General features: G+C 37.9%; 1 protein-coding gene across 1 annotated transcript in view; it reads right to left on the reverse strand.

Moving 5' to 3' along the window:
- Positions 1-16,684, reverse strand: part of fbxw4 (F-box and WD repeat domain containing 4) — a 61,123-nt gene extending 44,439 nt beyond the window's left edge. Inside the window, exons 1-5 of the mRNA XM_053333099.1 lie at positions 16,339-16,684; positions 12,997-13,092; positions 12,620-12,805; positions 10,267-10,399; positions 9,983-10,068 (exon numbers count right to left, since the gene is read on the reverse strand). Coding sequence (XP_053189074.1) covers positions 9,983-10,068; positions 10,267-10,399; positions 12,620-12,805; positions 12,997-13,092; positions 16,339-16,523 — 686 coding nt within the window. The 5' untranslated portion in view covers positions 16,524-16,684. The remainder of the gene's footprint in view (positions 1-9,982; positions 10,069-10,266; positions 10,400-12,619; positions 12,806-12,996; positions 13,093-16,338) is intronic.
- Positions 16,685-20,122: the final 3,438 nt, after the last annotated feature.

Here is a 20,122-nt window from a genome sequence, read left to right on the forward strand (position 1 = left end):
CATACAGGTATAATATCAAGTTATAATTGATCTTTTAGAGGTACAGAGGACAACCATGTGGAACGACACTGTGCAGCTTAGCACTAGTGCTGCTTTCACATGCTGCAGGAATTTAATGAACTGTAACAACAATATATAGCAGCTGTTGACAGCAGATAATGTAGAGACCTACATTCATTTATTCATCAGTGCAGACTGATTTACTGACTTTCCTGCTTTAACCGCATCAAACATTATTTTCTGTGCTGATTTTGATTGGAAAATGTTGAAATAACTTGACATAACGTTTTCATATAGCAACCTTCCACCTGTGCACAATGCAAGAGTCACTACAATACCACACAGATAAGTGTGAGATGAATGAAAGTTAGTTTGGAGGTCAGAGCACTGCTTGCACTGGTAGATGCACTTCCATAACAAATAGGGCCCAATGTATGTTATCTGTTCATTTTAGTGTGACATACTGTATATGTACAGTTCAAGACAGAAGAAATAATACATTTCTATCGTATTAGTATGCAAGTATTAGTTGTTCCAAAGATTTGGAGACAGACTTGCACTGTCCTAAACTTTGTATGAGTGTATCTTGCACAGTGAATACAAGAAAACTTTTCCCTGGTAAACCTGAGACATGAGAACACCTGTATGAGGCCAGTGTGTAATGAGAGGTCTTTATGAAGTGTGTTTGTTGTGTGTGTGTGTGTGCGTGTACATGTGTGTATGTTTGTATGCTGGAAGTTTCTCTCAGTATATGTTTTTGTGTGCAGGGCTTCTGCAAGGTGTGTCTCTTCAAGGGAATGTCTGTAATGTGTGTCTGCATGAAGTTATCTATGTGTGTAAGGAATGTAAGGTGTGTGTGTGTGTGTGTGTGTGTGTGTGTGTGAGTGTGTGTGTGTGTGTGTGTGTGTAATGAGGGGGTTCAGAGGGAGCTGTGATTATTCTCGCCTCCTGCGGTGCGGGTCCTCTGGCTCTGTGGGCCCCAGGGAAAGCGCCCTGTATTTAGCGTGTGGGAACGCACATTCTGCCCCCTTATCGCTGCATTGTTGCAGCCTCACTCTTTTCTTCTCTTTTTTTAACTAATTGAATTCTTGACTCCTGAGCCACAGGGACGGCTCGGGAGAGACCAAAGAGAAAGACATGAATTTCAGGCTTTTTCTTGCGGTTGAGTGGGGCAGGGCAGTGGGGGTGAAATTGGAGTGTGTAAGGCTGGGTGGTGGTGGTGGTGGTGGTGGTGGTGGTGGTGGGGGGGGGGGGGGTGCTGTCAGAGAGCGCTAGCTCTGGCTGGCTGGGTGGCTGCTGTGGCGTCACCCTGTACTTTGATACTGGAGGTCAAAGGTCGTCCTCCCCCGGTGGTGGTGAGAAAGTGGCGAATTGGGGACGGTTTATCCAACAATCATTTTCTCCTTTTGGAAACTTTCAAAGGCGTTTTTGGCCCTTACAACATCTTTGTAGTTGTGCTTGAGGAATTCTAGACAAAACAATTCTGGTCCCCTCCCTGTTCTCACCTCTCTTCAGGGTAGCTTCTCCCTTCAGTGGCTTCTGCCCAGCCCCCCTTTTTTCTACACTAGTGGTCAATGTAGCGTACCCCCCATACTAAACCCCATCCCAGCTCCAAGTCAGGATACCTATCTAGTTTGGCAAGAAAGTGGCACAAAGAAATGTGCACACATTACTGGCTCTGTGCTACTTAACAGAGGCAGAACATCAAACCCAAATGAACAAATCGCTGCTTTCTCTTGGTGAGAAATGTTTCTTATTGCCTGGGATTGCAATTGTTAAAGAAAAAAATCCACCATTGTTAGGTTGCATTCAGACCGACATAAGTGCTGCATGAACAAACACAGCCCTCTCATTCATTTCAATGCAAGTTCACATTCCTGTTGGATTACTTATTCAACGTGAATGCTGGATTTCTGCTTTTTGCCTCACAACAGACGCGATGAAAGATAAAATATTTACACTGTGATAACTTTCCATGGTTGTAAAATCCTGTCTGTGAGTATCATAAACCACTGCAGTGTTTTAGTTTCTGATAAACCTTTAAACACATTCATCTGTAGCTACAACTGGACTTCCTGGATTGTATATCACTGTCTCACCAGTAACTTATATATGACACAGCCCCACGCATTTTATAACCCATAGCTGTCATGTGCTGTGTGAGCTGAGTGAGACTTTTAGTAACTTTTGCTTTTAGTAAGACCATTTTAGTAAGTTAGAAGAAATGACAGCACAGCTACCCCTTATCTGCTATCGGATAGCTGCAGGGGGAAAAGGTTTTAATGGGCATTTCCAAAATCCAACAAGCATGTCTGAAGGACTATACTATATTATTATATTATGTTCTTTTCAGACAAAGATCGGGATGGGAATGTAAAACCAGTTCCAGTGTAGAACTGATTCCAAATGGTCCCATCCATCGTAATTGTATTCCTCCATGCTTATGGATTCCTATCATCAATGCCCAGGTGTGTGAGAGCAGTGCAGCCTGCAGACTGTCTACAGCACACACACTGATGTTATCTTCAGTTAACTTTGTGAGACGAACATGAAGTTAACTGTGAACTTTCTACACCGTCACTCAGCTAACGCTAACGTTAGCAGAGTGGAGAAGCTACTTAAACCAACTCTGTGGTGAAGAAAAGAACTCTGTGCTCAGTCTGTCTCGTGTTGGACAGTGATCACTTTTCCCCACAGCTAACGGTGCATATAGATAGAAATATACAACGTTAACAACAGCAGAGCACTCCACCCCCACCGTTATTCTCATACAGTAAGGACACTGGAAGATGCGGAACATTTATCTACTTATCTACTAATTACATTTCAAATATTCATCAGCAGGTCATTGATAAACAGTGGATATGATAAAACTGTTGCGTGTAGGCTAACTTTTATCAATTCCCACACAGAATATGTAAACTTGCATGTTTGATCTTTTTGCATACATTGCTCAATCTGTTCAAGTAGGCCAATGCCTTCAGATATGACAGGTCTGTTACAGAAACAGCCACAATGCTAACACAAGGGTTCAATATGCAGGGATACACTGGTTCCTATGACAAGTTGAAGTCTTTATACCTGTTCTAAATGGCCAGTGGTGGCAAGACACAAAAAGAGAACGTGAGTGAGAAGTTACATGCTCGCCTTCACACGGCATAAAGATGGTGTGATTGTTGTCTATTTCTATCACATAGAGTAGGTTTCAGACACTGTTTGAAGCATACTAAGGCATTCACAGCAGAGAACAGCGGTGAGCTGAACAGTCATGATATAATGAAGAAAAGTGAAGAACAGTAGGCTACACAAGATAGCAGAAATTATTTTACTTGAGTATTTACATTTTATGCTATTTTATACTCTTACTTCACTACATTTCAGAAAGATATATTGTGCTTTCTAATCCTCCACCTTTATTACTGGTTAGTTATTAGTACTGGTATTAGTTAGATATCAGCGTAATATACTTTAACTCAAGGTTCCAGACATGTGTCAGGACAGGTGTTTCATTAATTAACAATACTGATTTTAGTTTTCTATGTGCATAACAGGTGATGATTAATATATATATGTGTATCACAGATGCATATCTATTCTGTCTAATGTGCTGCTGCATTATTTCACTAATCAGACAGTTTGAAGCATTATAGTACTGTTACAACTCTGTCACTGTGACTTTATATAAAAATGACCTGAACCCATTACCAGTGTTCAGATAGAGAGATGAATCCTGCAGAGCATCTTCAACTGTACATTGTAATGAAAAGTCACAGCATGATGTATTAAACTCAGTCAGTACTTACATGAACACACGGACACTATTATGATCTGTTCCTGAATTTCTTTATTCTTCTTCTATTTAAGTGATTTCTTGATTGTACAGGTCAGGCAGTAATCAGGCCTGGTGTGGCTAGTGAAATTCAACTCAACCTTCGAAAAAAGAATTCATGATTTAATAAGGGGGATGGGGGGCAGTATGTTTGGATAGCTTTTTCCCTTAAATGAAATCATCATTTCAAAACTGCATTTTCTATTTACTCATTTGTTTGATGATCTGAAATATTTAAGTGTGATAAATATGCAACAAATAATGATCAGTAAGAGGGAAAATACTTTTATGTTCAGTTATCACTACATCCAAATAATAGTAATCCAATCCAAGATAACTCTCAGCACTGGAATACTTATGTTTATGTAAGCATATGCATTACTGTCTGTTTGCTACTTGGCATCAGTGACCATCAAAGCTAAATTAATAGGCAAATCTTACTTCATTATAGTAAGAGGCGTTCTAGTGTTCCTTAATTCACAAAAAAATATTTCCACCACAGTAATACCTAGTAGTGGTTCCCAGCACTATGAACCTAGACTGACAGTTTGGAAGAAAAGCATAATATCTACAGAAGATAACTATTAAATGGACAAGCAACCAGCCTTGTGCCAGCCTTGTCCAGGAACCCTATGAGCCATGACCTGCCACTGCAGCCCTGCTGCTGCCCAGCATAAACTTTAACCTGTTGGGTCTTGTTTGAATGAGAGCAGGAAAAAACCTTGGTCAACTATTAGCTAACTGCCTGCCCCACTTCCTATTTCCTGGCTCTGCACATACCAGATACAGCAGGAGAGAGAAAGCAGTGAGCAGGAAAGAGAGACACACAAGCATAAACAAACACTCACCACTAACAAAATCTATTGGAAATCTGCTATTTATAATAACAGCTGGCAGACAACACATACAAATAAAGGCTGGGTACAGTGTGCTTACAATCTGAACTGTGACTGACATCCAGTGCTAATCAACTCTTAAGATAATATTAAGATAGTAAATCAAACAACTGATCCACTCAATGGAAATGTTGCTATGAGACAATTTACAGTGTTACAATCTCAATGTATTGCTACTTTTATAGTTGCATAATTGATTTGATTTTAAGGTATCACTGACTAATACACTACATGTCCAATACAGATGTGGTCAAGTGTTTAAATGAAAGCTACACCTGTGTTCGGTGTATTTTTGGACATAAATATGACAAGTGTTTTTATTTTATTTGGCTGAAGATGAAAAGTTGTACAAAAGTACAAGTTTAAAGTATTCAAAATGTAACACATGAAAGGAAGTTCACATTTTAAAACATCTACATTGTAGTTGAACCCTCTATTGCATGAATTATTACTTGAATATGATAAAAAAAAATGTAATGTCTTTTTATTACTTCAAATGGTCCAAATAATGGAAATATTTTATTTATTTTTATTTTTCATTTTTAGGGTGGTAATTTGTTGCCATATGGCGTGGAAAGTATCTCTCTTTTCTCTAAAGACATTATTTTATTGAAAACAAGACTAAACAAATTGAGTCACCATCAACATGTGGTTCAAACAAATCCACATTACATGTTCCATTGTGACCCAGTTTCACTCCTGTGTCAATGACTATCAGTCAGGTCCCTGTCTCTGATGAAGCACAGGAACAAGAACAGGGCACACTTTAAACAACTGCTTTCATCTATGTTCAGACAACATGGTTCTCCTCATCATCATCAGTGCCCTCTAGCTTATCCTCACTGTATCCTGGTAGAAAATCTAAGTTTGCCCTGACTTGCATGTTCTATGGATGAAGGCAGCATATGTAAACTGGCTAGACTGTCAAAAAATAGTACAAAATACTGATTATAGGTACAATTGTCATACTATCTGGAGTATATATCACAGTTCATTGCTACTTGTAAAGCATCTAAGATAAATGATCTTCTCAGAAGAAAATACTTTGGGCCCTTTGACTACTGATGTGCACAAAAGTAGACCAACATATAATTTGGGTGAGATATTGCAGTTCTGTCTGGTAAAACTATGATTTCCAGTGCTGTCATTTATAAAGCAAATAATACATTACAAACTATAGATGAAAATGTTATTGTTTTCCTTATAAATGTATTCAAATGCTTTAAACTTAGTCTCAGAGTAGTCTAGTCCTATGTAAGTCAATTACAGTGCAACAGGTTGAATGCACACAAACCACTTCTAGATTTGCATAATGTTGCCATATGGCAACAAAGTAAAACACTTATCACATCTAAATTGGTTCTATGAAAATTCATGGTTAACTTGTCCCAGAAAGTATTTACATTTTTTTCTTGAAGGTATTTTGCCTAAATATTGAACAATTAGCCAACTTTGGGCACCCATGTCCATAGAAAAAGAAGGTGCAAACAGCATATCCTGCTAGTGTGATGTGATCAATCATTTGTTTTATCAAACTAAAAGGCCTACCTTTTCACAATAAAACAGTAAGAAAAGGATTTTATATTGCTGCCTTTTAGTAAAATCGAGATAAAGTACTGTAAATTCCGGACTATAAGCCGCTACTTTTTTCCCACACTTTGAACACTGCAGCTTCTACTACGGTGCGTTTTTTTTTTCGTGGCGCCAAAAACATTTTGCCTAGTAACAGTAGACCAATAAAATTGATGAGTAGTTCACAGAGGTCCAATGAAATTGTGTGATAAATGAAGCGCACTTGAAAGCAAAACATCGTGATGGCCGATGGCATCGGCCGGGTCCGGGGGGGTGTTGTTGTTACGTACTTTATTATTTTTTCACTTTGCTTCATGTTTGATACACGTTGTTGTCTGACTCGTTCATAGGAGAGAACAGGAGAGTTCTCTCAGTAGGTAAATTTTAATTCAAAGCTTTCCAATACAAGATGTACAATGACAGGTGCGAACGAGGTAGATTACTCCAGTAAAAGTCAGACTTAGTTTTATGACTTAGAAGTCGCCAAATGACTTACTTTAACAAATTTCGTTAAATATTACTTTTATGAGGGTCACAGTCACAGACAATAAACAGCAGATGTAATGAAGTCCACGCAGCACACTGGATGCAAACTGATATTAAGCCTATAGCCTATTCATTATAATGTCCATGGACATAAATTGAGTTCTTTTGCCTTAATAATGATAAAATAATACACAAAAAATGGTTGGATAGGGAACCCATATATGAATAATGTCTCCGTGTTACATTAGTGTTGCTTGAAATGACCAGGGCTCAGCTAATGTTGCCTTTTAAAAAATCGTCGATTTCCCGGGATCCCCTGGAAAATTGGCTTCTTTTCCCTCAAGCAGGGAACACTTGCACTCACACTACCCAAATAATCCGGACTTTAGGGGGCAAACGTGCTAGGGCGCAGTACGATTGCCTCGTGCGCCCTAAATGAACATTGTGTAGTCAGAGTAGCCGCGGGGAGCAGGGGGGTTGCGTGCAATCGCCGATGGACACCCCATCGGCGATGGCTGTCAGGCATCGCCGGACCAACCCTAGCTAATATCTCATATTACAACGTGGGACACCTGCAGCTTAAAATCCGGTGCGGCTTGTACAAGTACAAAATTGATTTTCTTTCTAAAATTAGAGCATGCGGCTTTTAATCAGGTGCGCTCTGTAGTCCGGAATTTACGGTAGTTGTTGCCATGCAATAGAGGGTGAAGGAACTAATGAGAACAATAGAGATTTACCCACAGAGAGACAAAAAACAGAAAATAACTGTATGATAAAAACTTCACTGACCCTATTTCACCCCTACCACCTACTGTAGAGCCCCTGTCCAGTATGAGCTCCATCAGTGGACACAGAGTATATGGAGTGGAAAAAAATACAAGTGAGAGAAGCAAACTGAATGCTAAAAAAGTCAAGGTCAGTTGACACTGACAAGATCAGTCTGAGGTGATTGTCCTCTAACAGCCTTGGCATTTCACTGCAGACACAATAATCCTCATCAACAGACCTTGAGATGATATCCAGGTTTAACAACAGAAAATGTGGATAGAAAAAGAGGTGGGATGAGGTGTGTGTGTGTGTGTGTGTGTATGTGTGTGTGTCTCTGGACTAGTGTAACAGCTATAGATTACCAGGTCTAAGTAAATTGATTTTCCTTGAGTTTGTTGACAATACACACACAGTGTTTAGAGTTAATGTAACGTGTAACTTGATGCCTGCAACACACACTGAATGCACTGTAGAGTTAAACAAGTAGTCAGGGTAAAGTAGAACTGATGTGATGCTGAAAAACGGATGCACGTCAATGCTGGAAACTAGGAAAGGTTTGTATACCGACATCAATCCACAGTGACGGCACACCTAGACACCGTTGGCATATGGGCTGTTGGATTACACACATTGTATTAAGGACAGTGGTTTTCACACAGTTCATTTGTTTAAGCTGTAATGTTACATACTTTCCTATAGTGCTTTCATGCTAAAAACCTGCCAACATGACAGCTGTCTGATTAGCTTAGACAATGTGCACAACCATAACCATACAGTAGTAGCCATGCATGTATATTAAAGATCTAAACAATGTGAATACATATGAGAAAAAATGACACGCTTACTGCTGTAGTAGTTATTAGTTTGCAAAATTTTGCTCCGTACTTTTTTTGTTCAAAGCTTAATTCTCTGTTGCAGGGCCAGATTTACTATATTATGATTTCTACTTTCATATCCTTTGTGACTTTCAGCCACTGGGGTGAAAAAAGTCTCCTATCCTTTCAGTATGCTGAGGTGAGTTGTTTGCAGACTCTTTGCAGAAGTGTGTATCAGTGAGTTGACACCTGGTTTCCAGAAAAGTTTTAATTAACCAGGCCGTTGGTCAGTGAGAGGTAGGGAGCAGGTTTCCATTATGAGGGGGTGGCAGGCTGAGGCACGGTCTGCTATTTCAGCCAGCAAATTGGAGAATTAATGATGTGGATAATCTGCCTGTTGCTCTCAGATCTCAGAGAGCTGCTCTGAAACCTGGACCAGACAGACAAGGCCACCATGCGTGCTTGTGGATACACTGGATTTCTTATTTCCTTTTGTGCAGCAGTTCCAATTTCAGGAATAAATGAGCTCTTGTACAAGGAAGCATATAAAGACAACATGCACATTTCTGCCACTATATTTTTCATTCTGGGGCTCTATTGGAAAACCTTTGAATGATTTACAGTTCAAAAAAGAAGATCCTTATTTATCCTATACTGACTCCTTATGCAGCCCCTCAGTTTAGCCTCTGTTTAGCCTCTGTCTGAAAATGTTTTCAAAGTACTGTTGCAGCATAAAACACTGGCAGATCATATATAAATATAATTTACTGTAAAATAACTTATAAAAGGGAACAAGATCATTGCTATTTGAAAATGACAAGAGCTAACATTACCTTCACAGTTGTAATCATTGTTAAGCAGTAAAGCACAGGCGAGTTATTTAGTGATAGGGGAAACCCCGCCTGGACCTGTGATGTTTCCACTCTGTAGCCAGATGGACAATCACCTGCCTCTCTGCTGGACTAGTCAGGATACTGTTACAGCCCTCTGCATTTGTTTGCTAGCATGTCATGAGTGATGTGAGTGACTGGGTGTTATTAACTGTCTGGGGCTAAACATGGCTGAGAAATCAAAGGCACTTTAAAACAGCCACTGCAAGAATTTGGTTCTGTTCTCTCAAGAGAATTCACTCAGTGCTTTTATGGATATCACAACAACTTACATTGGTAAGCATTCTCTGTAAAAGTGTATGTTCTAACATGTACAGTTTATTTTCTTCATGTTGTTAATGTCTACAAGTTGGTCTTGCCAGAGATGATCTGATATGAACAGAGTGAATAATACATTTAAAAATAGATACAAAACTACAATAAGAATAAAACCAATATGGGAAATGAGTGTGTGATCAATGCAAGGATGGCAATGAAGCTGAAGAAGCCACAAAATGCAGTTCTCAAACAAAACAAAAAAAGAATTCCTGTTGGAATGGAGCAAGGAGCTGAAGAATCTCAGGACTAATGAATCCACACATTCATCCCACAAATATACAAGTAACATACATCACATCCAGTCACACTGTCAAAAGCTCTGCCTCTCTCTCTGTATCCAACTAACACAGCCACATGTGTGGAGTCGTGATTAAACGCTGTTGTGAGTGATTCTGAACAGATGATTACCTCAGTGCCGGACTAATACCAACAGACCACACTCTGTCATACATGGGAATTGTATCTCTGCGACAGCTGGAAGTGAAAGTCCAAATCTACAGGAAGAATTACAGAAAAGTCTCCATTACATACTATATATGATGCATGTACATATATACTAAACTCCTGAAGAGTTGCATATGTGTCACAGCAATGAGGTCTGCTTTTGAGTTTGCTTGTAAAGAAAATGTGGATAGAAAAGTCCATGGCATTTTACATCTTAATAATAAAGTGTAGAGATGTACAGTACTGACCCGGGCCGTCTGATCTCTGGATCCACTAATGATGAGTCCATCTTTGGAATCCAAGCAGTTTACTTCCTGGTTGTGACCTGATAACTCCACTGTCATGTCATTCCTCCTGCTGTGGACCAGGATCTTGCCATCACTGACAAAGACAAAAAGAGTTATTATTTTATGGAAAAGGATAATAGCTGAGTTGGTCAAAATATAATAAGGATGACATGATGCCATTACTGAAAAAGCTATTTTCTGTTTATATCATCCTCCTGCCATATAGGGAACTCTCTCTGTCTGACTTTTTCCCTGACCAAAGCTTACCTGCTAAACTATTTTATGCAAAGCAAAGAACAATATATGCATATGGTCAGCACATTAAAGCTTTTCCATTTGCTGTAATCCAGAGACAGGTGGGTATTTTCAGGCAGGGAAGTACAGTAAGAATATTTTTTATAAAAGCAATCATTAAGAGTTATGTCATCTATCTTTTTGTTTATGCATCACTGTCTCAATTCATTAGTCATGACAGAAAAAGCATATGTTAATGAGCTAGGATCTCAAACTTAATGCTTTCAACTCTCCAAAACTTCTATGCTGTTTGGGGAAAGGCTTAAGTGAATATGGGCCAACTATGATACATTTTAGTGCTTTACCCTTCATCTCTTTGTTTTAACTTGGACTTTCCATAATTGGAGTTTGATTTGTTAGGCCACGTTTAGATGAAAAATAGCATTAGAAACACAAGTGTTTGAAATACAATGATGAAATAATAATAGATAATGAATAAGAAGACATTGCAAAGTGTTATATAATACCATGAGAATGCATTTTACACCTCTGGAAAGTTATCATAGCAACAACCCTTTAATCCCATTTTATTTATGAATTAAACTGTCCATGCGTACATATATTTCATTGACCAATAGTTACTATGGGGGACACAACCTGCTTTAGTTACATCTGTGTAGTGTTGTGGAGGTGTCATAAACAAGTGAATCTGATGCCATATCTACAGCAGCACTTATAAGCATTATATCATCATCATACATTACTGATGAACATGCCTCCTTTTTCTTTTTTTAAGTAATAAAACATACATCACAGAACTAAACTAAGTGAAGTAGTAAAAAGCCCAAATCCATGTATGTTATCAATAGAAAAAATAGAGAGTAGAAATAATAATGTTACCGATGGTAGTGGCAGTATCCCACTTGAAAGGTTATTATGGTTACTGCATGAAATACACTAACTGGTTACAACCGGTAACAACCAGTAGTACTACATTAGCATCGTACTTTGTGAAACTGTGTTCAGCACAGGTAAGGGCCTCCTTTGGGTCAGTAAACAGTAAATCCGTTCCACTGTGTGTCACCTACAGCTTTACTGGATAGATGATCCTGAACCTGGACAGGCTTGTCCCAAAGCATGACAACTGTTTGGACTGTGGCAACTTCATGGGGAAGGTCTCTGAACATCTGGATTCACTGCTCTGGGAAGGTCACATCTGTCTTGCTGGAAATCTTGTGGTAGATGTCATCAAAGACAACCATGATGAATGTTTAGGATAAGGTGCTATGGGGGTTTGTCATCTCCCAGACGCTTCCGCAGCAATCTATAGGCACGATTGATCATTGATTTTTCCTCCAACTCCTGAACTTCTTTTAATAAGCCTGCTGCAAATGCCCCTGAGGTGTGTCTCCTCTTTCAAACCTGTAATCCCTCTAGGTCAGTGAGACATTTCACCTGCAACATCACATTTGCAAATAGTTTGTTATGATGATGCTGCCTGCTCCAGTCCATTCAGTGTGTCAGCTTGTGATTCAGCTTGGGTTTGTAGTATTGTGATGTTTGCATTGGTTCCTGTGTTCAAAGCAGTAACTTCAGCCCTCAGTGACCAACATACACAATCCTTTCATCTATCTTGTCACAAATATCAGGTTTTATCATGTACAACTAACATGACATTTCCATTCAGGTCATACATGCTTGGCCACATCTTTCTACTGCTTGCTTTTTTAAATTCAGCATTCTCCGGTCCCTGCAGTTAACTGGCTTTCTCAATCACACTGGACATTAACATTTGTTTCTAATTTGTTAAAAATGATGTTTTAAATCGAAATTGGTCAGAGCTATCGCAAGTTGAGTCCTCATTGCTTCCAGAGGGTCTGGCTGTGACACACATTTTGAAAAATTATAACCATTTTTACCTGCTGAAGAATAAGCTCATACTATTTAAGACAGCAAGTGTAAAATCTTTAGACAGAGTCACAAACCATTGATTGATTGCTTTAGTACCCCATATGATGTACTTTAGTACCTCATCCACACTCAATAAAGTTCAAATGAAAACTAGTAGAGTATGAACTACCTTCCACCACTGATCAGGTGAGAGTCTGTCACAACAAATCTGCAGACATCGCCCTTGTGGCCAGAATAGATCTTCAGTGGGTTGCGCTGGAGCCTTCCATAGTCTTGGCGTAGATGGTAAACTCCAATGTCCGCAGCTTGAGACAGAAACAGTGCATCTCCATCTAGCTGCAACCATGGTAACAATCTGAAAACAAGATGTATATATATGTGATGTAAGCTTATTTGCTTTCTTACTGAGAATTAGATTAAAAGATAGATATCAATATCATGTTTGTGTTTTAAGTCTGGATAAGAGTCAAGGCATGGTTAGCCCACTTTAGCACAGCATCAAGGGGAATGGCCCCACAAGTTTGCACAAACAGTGTAATCACTTACTTTGTTCTCCATTTGAGAGGAATAGCCCTTTTACAGACACCGTCATACCAGTTCTGAGCTATCTTTACTCTCTCCTTCAGTGGGATGTGATGATATCTGAAATGACAGTGGCAGTTGAACATGACTATGGTTTGTCACAACAGATTATGAAGCATGAATGTGATACTGCTGATTCTGTTGAAGATGTGGTATTAAACAATCATTGGTTTCAGTTTATTTTAGTACACTGTCAAAACCAACTTGCAGAGGACATGCAAGTGGCTTATCATTATTAATGCATCATAATGAATCATTCTCTGTAAAAATCAACAAGATTTCATCATTTCAAAACATTTCAGGCATTAAAATGGAAAGAATGATTTTACACCCATGTATGTTATGGTCATATTGAAACAGGAATCTGAGAGTTATCATTATTATTATTATTATTATTATTATTATATGTAGGTCTCAGTCAAATTGAATAAATAAGTTAGCAACAATGTTATGCAAGCTACATGGAATGTGTAGTGAGCTAATCTACCAGTTACTCTTCATTAAATGAAGCTCCACTTATTGTACGAAAAGTGCTATACAATTAAAGTCTGATTGATTGATTGATAAATGGAAGGTATCCCCCATAGAAACATAGCTACTTAAGCTACAGCAATGTGGCAAAAGTATTTTGGAAGCTACTTTTATATAATAAAATCAAAATAACAATAATAATAATAATTATTATTATTATTATTATTATTATTATTATTATTATTGTTGTTATTGTTATTATTCATTATAAATTGTATACCAACCACAATACTTTGGTGTTGTAAAGACTTGCATTTTAGTATTCATTTATTATTTATGATTTATGTATGGTGGTGGCATCACATACTGATCCTCAACAGTTTTGTTTCAGACCACAGCAGAAAGCTCCACTTGAGATTAAGAAATGCTTGAGAAATGCTTTGACTACTTCTGCACCACTTATTTGATTTGTACCACACTTTTCAGTCACAGTGAAACTCAAAGTGCTAAAGCTATCTACATAGATAAGTCATTAAACATGTGTGGTGTCTGCATGCTTTTATAGAAATGTACAGCATTGTCATTTCATTAGAACACACTACCCACTGTGATCCATTATAGAGTTGTGTGTTATATGTAAATGTTTTAAACTGTATGAGATCATTTCATCATAGGATCATAGGAGCATCTTGAGTAATTGCCTAATAATTCTCTAAAAATATCTAATGAGGGTTAAAAAGGATCATAGAGAGCGTAACTGACACATAAACCAAAACTCTTAGGTCTTCTCTGCTAGTTGAGACAGAGAGGAGATATTCCCTGAGACTGTGAGACATGGCAGAATGTTAGGCTCCCTCATGTCAAGGGTTGAGCCTGTGACTCAATAGGGTTTGTGTCTTGTCCAGTATTCAGGAGCCTCAGAAATAAGTCCAATTTCTTGCAAACTGATATAGTAATGACACTATACACTATGTCCTCCATGGAGATTAGCCCCTAGATAAAACATTTTTAAAAGTAAAATTGTAACCATGAGTTATAAATGGGAGCATGTGTTCTGGTGGTGTATCACTAAATTATAATGGGTCTGAATTACCTGAACATATCATTTTAAAAAGTTAGAGAATTCTGTATGTTTTGGGAAATGAATGCATATAATAGTTATTTGTCTTAAACAAGCTAAATCACCAGGGTTGAGTTCTCATTCTCATTCTCATTCATTGTTACACATAAATTCTTTGGTTTGGTTTATGGTTGGCAAATAAAGCACAACTATGGGATTGTTGTATCATTACAAAGTAAGCTGAAGATGTACTTGATATTAGAAGCTGTGTGGTGTAACAGAAAACTGCAGAAAATGATTTACTGTGTCTTCAAAAAAGCCATACAATACAATCACAGATGCACAATTCTCTACAGTAAGCTGTTGTTCTGAGGTGAGACAAGGTTGGATGTAATTCCAGTTCCATAAGAGCATACGTAGCCCATCATTACTCATGAGCATGTCTGAGGTGTTGGGACTGCATATAGGAGCAGTCCACACTCATCCAGAACAGTAGCATATGCATTCACATGTGTTGAGCAAGCCCATAACAGTGGGGGAGGAAAGAGAGCAGGATGAAGCAGCTTGATGCTGTCTCACTGGGAGGATCAACAGGAAGTGTCACGCTCACGCTCTCAGCAGGGTCCACAACTGCTATTACATAGCCTTCACCTGCAGCCGTGAGCCTACCACAGTGACCCATGTGGGTCTGATTCAGACTGCAGAGGAAAGGCCTGAGGGAGGATACTGGGATACCGGCGTGGCTCTTGGCCAATCAGTGTGAAGGATGATAGCTCCAGGCTTACTGTGAGTCAACTCATTTCTGCTCATTGATTGTTTCTTTTTGAATATGCACCAATAAAGCACAATATGAAAGGAAATGAATGGGCCCTTAGCATAGACATACTGATGACATGTTGAGGAAAAATTGAAAGTGTGCACCATTATCCCCATTTGTATGATTAGTGTGTCTTGCTGTAGCTTATGACAGCAGATCACATTCCAGTGATGCATTCAGAACAGCTTGGAACTGATTCTTTTAAGCATACTCTGGTCTTAATGCCAAAATCTAGATGTTAGATCTTCATTATCTCAGTTTTTGTTCATGTTTTTCATATCCCAACACAAATGTGTTTAATGAATTTAACAAAAAGCTATTCTGTTGTCAGTTGGTATGTCAACATGGAAAAACTGTACAGATAAAACCGCCAAGCAGGTTTTCAAGCCATGGGTGTAAAATGTCGATGGTACATCAAGGACACTAAACCTTTCAGGTAGAATATTATTACATCATAAACTGATGTCATTAACCACATGAATGTAGCACATGAATGTAGCACATGAATGTAGCACATGAATGTAGCATGCCCATACAGTAGGCTACTCCTTTATATTAACAGACTACCTACTCTTGCTTGCCATGGCCACTCTCCTCGTGCTGTTGAAATCTAAAGTAATTCCTGATTAAAGTAAAGTGAGTCATGTTTACAGTGTTTTTGTAAAATAAGGTACCGCTGACATGGACTTGACCTGTCATACATCATCCAGACTGAGAGTTATAGTTGAAGCTACAGGTGTTGAGCCAGTGCTGCTGTAGGTGTGTGCCTCTTCCATCACCCTCTGACTTTACATTACTGTAATGACAAGCCACTGATAGTCTACATATATGTGCTCGTAGAGAAACAATGTTTGAGCAACGGTGAAAACTGCTACTGCACAATAACACGGTTTAGGCTAACGCAAAGATAAAAATAGTGTACACAGCAGATTTGCATCAGTGTGTGTTGTTATCTTACATGTCCGTCCCGTTCCGAGTTATTCCAGTGTTTAAAAAGTCTTTAGCGATCCTCCTCCACACAGCGTCCCGGTTTACAAAGTAATAAATGCTTTTACAAACTTGAGAGAGGCGACTGAGAGATTTGTAGTCCAAATAAGACAAGATGTGATAGAGGACATCCTCTGGCAGCTGGGGTAACAGCATGCTGAATGCTCTGACACCACTGCTCTCCCCGCCTCACACACTCTGTGTCCGGCTCTCGGCGGTGTGTTGCCCCGCACCTGCTGGGTGTAAAAGCCGGTGATAAAAAAAAGTAAACAATATTCCATGTTTCAGAGAGGAGCACGGCAGAGGAAAAGGGAAGCCATTCCAGTAACTGACAACTGATGATGACGACATACGTAATCGGACGTGATGACGTATGTTGGGTTTGCGATGAGTGGTTTTCAGTGATACTCTCTGAAGATGATGCTGTAGACCTCCTCACATCAACTGCTGTCTAAGTCTTCATACACCTGAACAACGTGTATCATTTGTTGTGTTGTGTGTCGAATGAATGAATGAATGAATTTCAAATATGTGTATTTATACATTTTGAATATGAAAATTAACACTCATCCATAGGTGTGGCACAAAAGTCCATTTCCAGGCATTCAAAGTGGATTGTCAAAAATGAAATAAAAACTTGAATGACTATGAACTAATACATTAACTACACCAGCACATTCCTCAGAGGGACTTTTTTTATTTGATTCATATTTCCTCCTTATTTATTCCCCTTGCATTATCTTCATACGGCATACAATGCTTTTTTCCATTGTACCTTTAATGACAAAAAAGGAAAGGCAAGGAAAAGAAATATAAAGTATTAAGGACTTTTTTTTTTAACCATACAGCCACTTTTTTTTAAATTAAATTTGATTTAATTGAAAACTGTTTGATTAGCTTAATGGAAGATCAGCTAATTCCAGGACACCTCAACAAAATATAATAACAGAATGGTCTACACTATTTCAAACCTTCTTATAATTGCATTATTATTTGAAAGAAGTTATTATTTTCTGCAGGTGATTTGTTTCTCTCATTTGCTGAAAAGGAAATGTTTCTCTTAGCTCACCTTAAATCTCACTTGAAGACGTGTACCTGCGAGCATGATTTTGTGACATCACAATTAGTTATAAACCAATCAACAAGTGTGGAAACGTGAAGCCTCCAGTGTACATATGCTGAGATTGGACTTTACACTGAAGTAAAAACTCTTGTTTCCAGCAGGAAAACTTGAAATTCAAAATAACTGCATATTCATAGATTAGTTTCAGTCAATAGAGGATCTAAATGATGTCACTGAACTATTTTCATGGATGTATTATTCAAAGCATATCTTAAAATATATCTTTAAGGTCCACACTACATGTGGTATATATATATGTATATATATATATATATATATATATATATATATATATATATATATATATATATATATATATATATATATATATATACATATATATTTACCAGTGATGGGCAGTAGAACTAGCTTAACTACATTTGTCAGTAGCTTGGCGGTAACGTCGCTATTTACAAAACCAAGTAACTTTTCAGTAGCTAAGCTCTTTTATTGATCAAGTAGCGTGGTAGCGTCCTCGAAAGCTACTTTCTCCTGGACATTTCTGATGTTCATACATAACAGCGTTTCCCTGCAGTCATCAACACACACAAATTAGGAAGAAGACGGGATGTTTATGTGTCCACGACAGCACGCCGGGTACAAGCGCATGTGTAGGCCTTGGTGACGACACGCACACACACAACTTGGATTTAGAAGACTTTTATTTTCACTATTATGTATAATAAGGCTGTATGATGGTAGTGGTAGTCACAATTGTTTTCCTAAACAGAGGTCTGACACAGTTCTTAGCAAAGTTAATTTGTAAACTCATGCCATGTTTTTATTTACTGACTGTATTTATTTTATTTACAATTTCAGAGGGCATTCTTGCTTAAATAGAGCAGTTAATTTGCTCTGATTCACATTTGTTCTGTGTGTATTGGGCTATTGTTAAATAACAGGAAAAGACAATGTTGTTAATTTGTAAACTAAACTCATGTTTTTGTCCTATTCAGGCTCATTGCTATCATTTTTCCTTATTTTATTTATTTTATTTACAATTTCAAAAGGCATTCTCACGTAACTAGAGCTAAAAATGTGCTCTGATTTGCATTTGTCTTTGTGTATTGGGCTATAGTTCAATAAATATCTAAACATATTTTAGCCTTTATTTGACTGATAACTTTATCTGTTGATCACTAAATTTGCATTGACTTAGCATGCAGTTTGTTTAATTGAAAGTAGCTATAATGTAGCAAGCTACTTTTGACAGATTTTTGTAACTTAGCTTGCTACATTTTTATGGGTGGTAGCTTCTGTGTAGTGAAGCTGGTAGCTTAGCTCACTACACATATCAAGTAGCTTGCCCATCACTGAACTTTACACATATGATAACAGGTAGTTGTCAGCAGTGAAAAGACTGTAAGCTTTTTCTTGCTTCCTTAGTAAAATATTGAACTAAATATTGTGCTCTGTCACATCCTTCATATTCTACAAAATCAGTCAATTCCAGGAACAGATTAGTTAACACTGCACTTAACCCCACTTCCTTTAGTTTCTATACTGTCCTCTAATAAATGAAGGTCTTAACTAAAACAGCTGTGTTTCAGCAAGACAGTTATAAAACATATGACCAATATACTGTATTATGTTCATTTTCTTTGTTTTGTTTTGTATTTATTGATAAGTTTTGCATGGAGAATTAGCTAAGATAATGTTTTCAGCTGTTTGTGACTGTGATGCTGATATGATGCAGGGTTCCTCACAGTGCACAGTAACCACTCTGAGAGAAGAGAGCAGAATATGAAAGCAGAACCTCTTATGGACCTGATCAGTACCACAACCAGATAGCAGCAAGTAGTCTGAAGAGTCAACACAGTCCTGCTTGCAGCTTTAGGGTCAACTCATCACATGTATGGTTCTTTGTGTTTTTATTTTTGCTGGCCAGACACTCATCCTCATATGTTCATGCACATTCACCCATGTACTTGTAACTACACATCCAGACATTATCACACACTGCTCTGGTGTCCACTGTGCTTTACTGTAGTTTATTTTGTAGGATCTGTTGTGTTAAATTTTTATAATGTTCTGTTCAGTAATGTTATGTCTTATTGCACTAATAAAAACAAAATAAATACAACTTTGTGAAAGCACACACACACACACACACACACATTTCTCATTATTAGTTACGTTTATTTCGAACATGTTAAAATAGAGAAACAAAGCAAATAGGCAGTGGTTTACGGCAAAATAGAAATTATAGCAAAAATAAAAAATTTAAAACAAAAAAAAAAACAACATATACATACATACATATATACACACATACACACACACACACACACACACACACACACACACACACACACACACACACACACACACACACACATTTTCCTTCCATTTTCTTTTTTTTCTTTTTTCTTCTTTTCCTTCTTCCTCATTTTTTTTCTTTCCTCTTTCAGGCATGCATCAAACAATAAATATCTAATGTTCAAATGGGTGTACCCTTTTTAAATATATATACATATAATTAGACTTCCAAGCTAAAGAAGAGAACAAAAATAAAACTACTCTAAAACAAAGAGAATACAAAACATACAAACAAAACAAAAAAATATCCAAGCATTCAAAACAATACGAGTGAATAATGGAAACAATAACAAAACAAACAAGTCACATGATC

Source organism: Scomber japonicus, chromosome 14 (assembly GCF_027409825.1).
Source record: "Scomber japonicus isolate fScoJap1 chromosome 14, fScoJap1.pri, whole genome shotgun sequence".
NCBI lineage: Eukaryota > Metazoa > Chordata > Actinopteri > Scombriformes > Scombridae > Scomber > Scomber japonicus.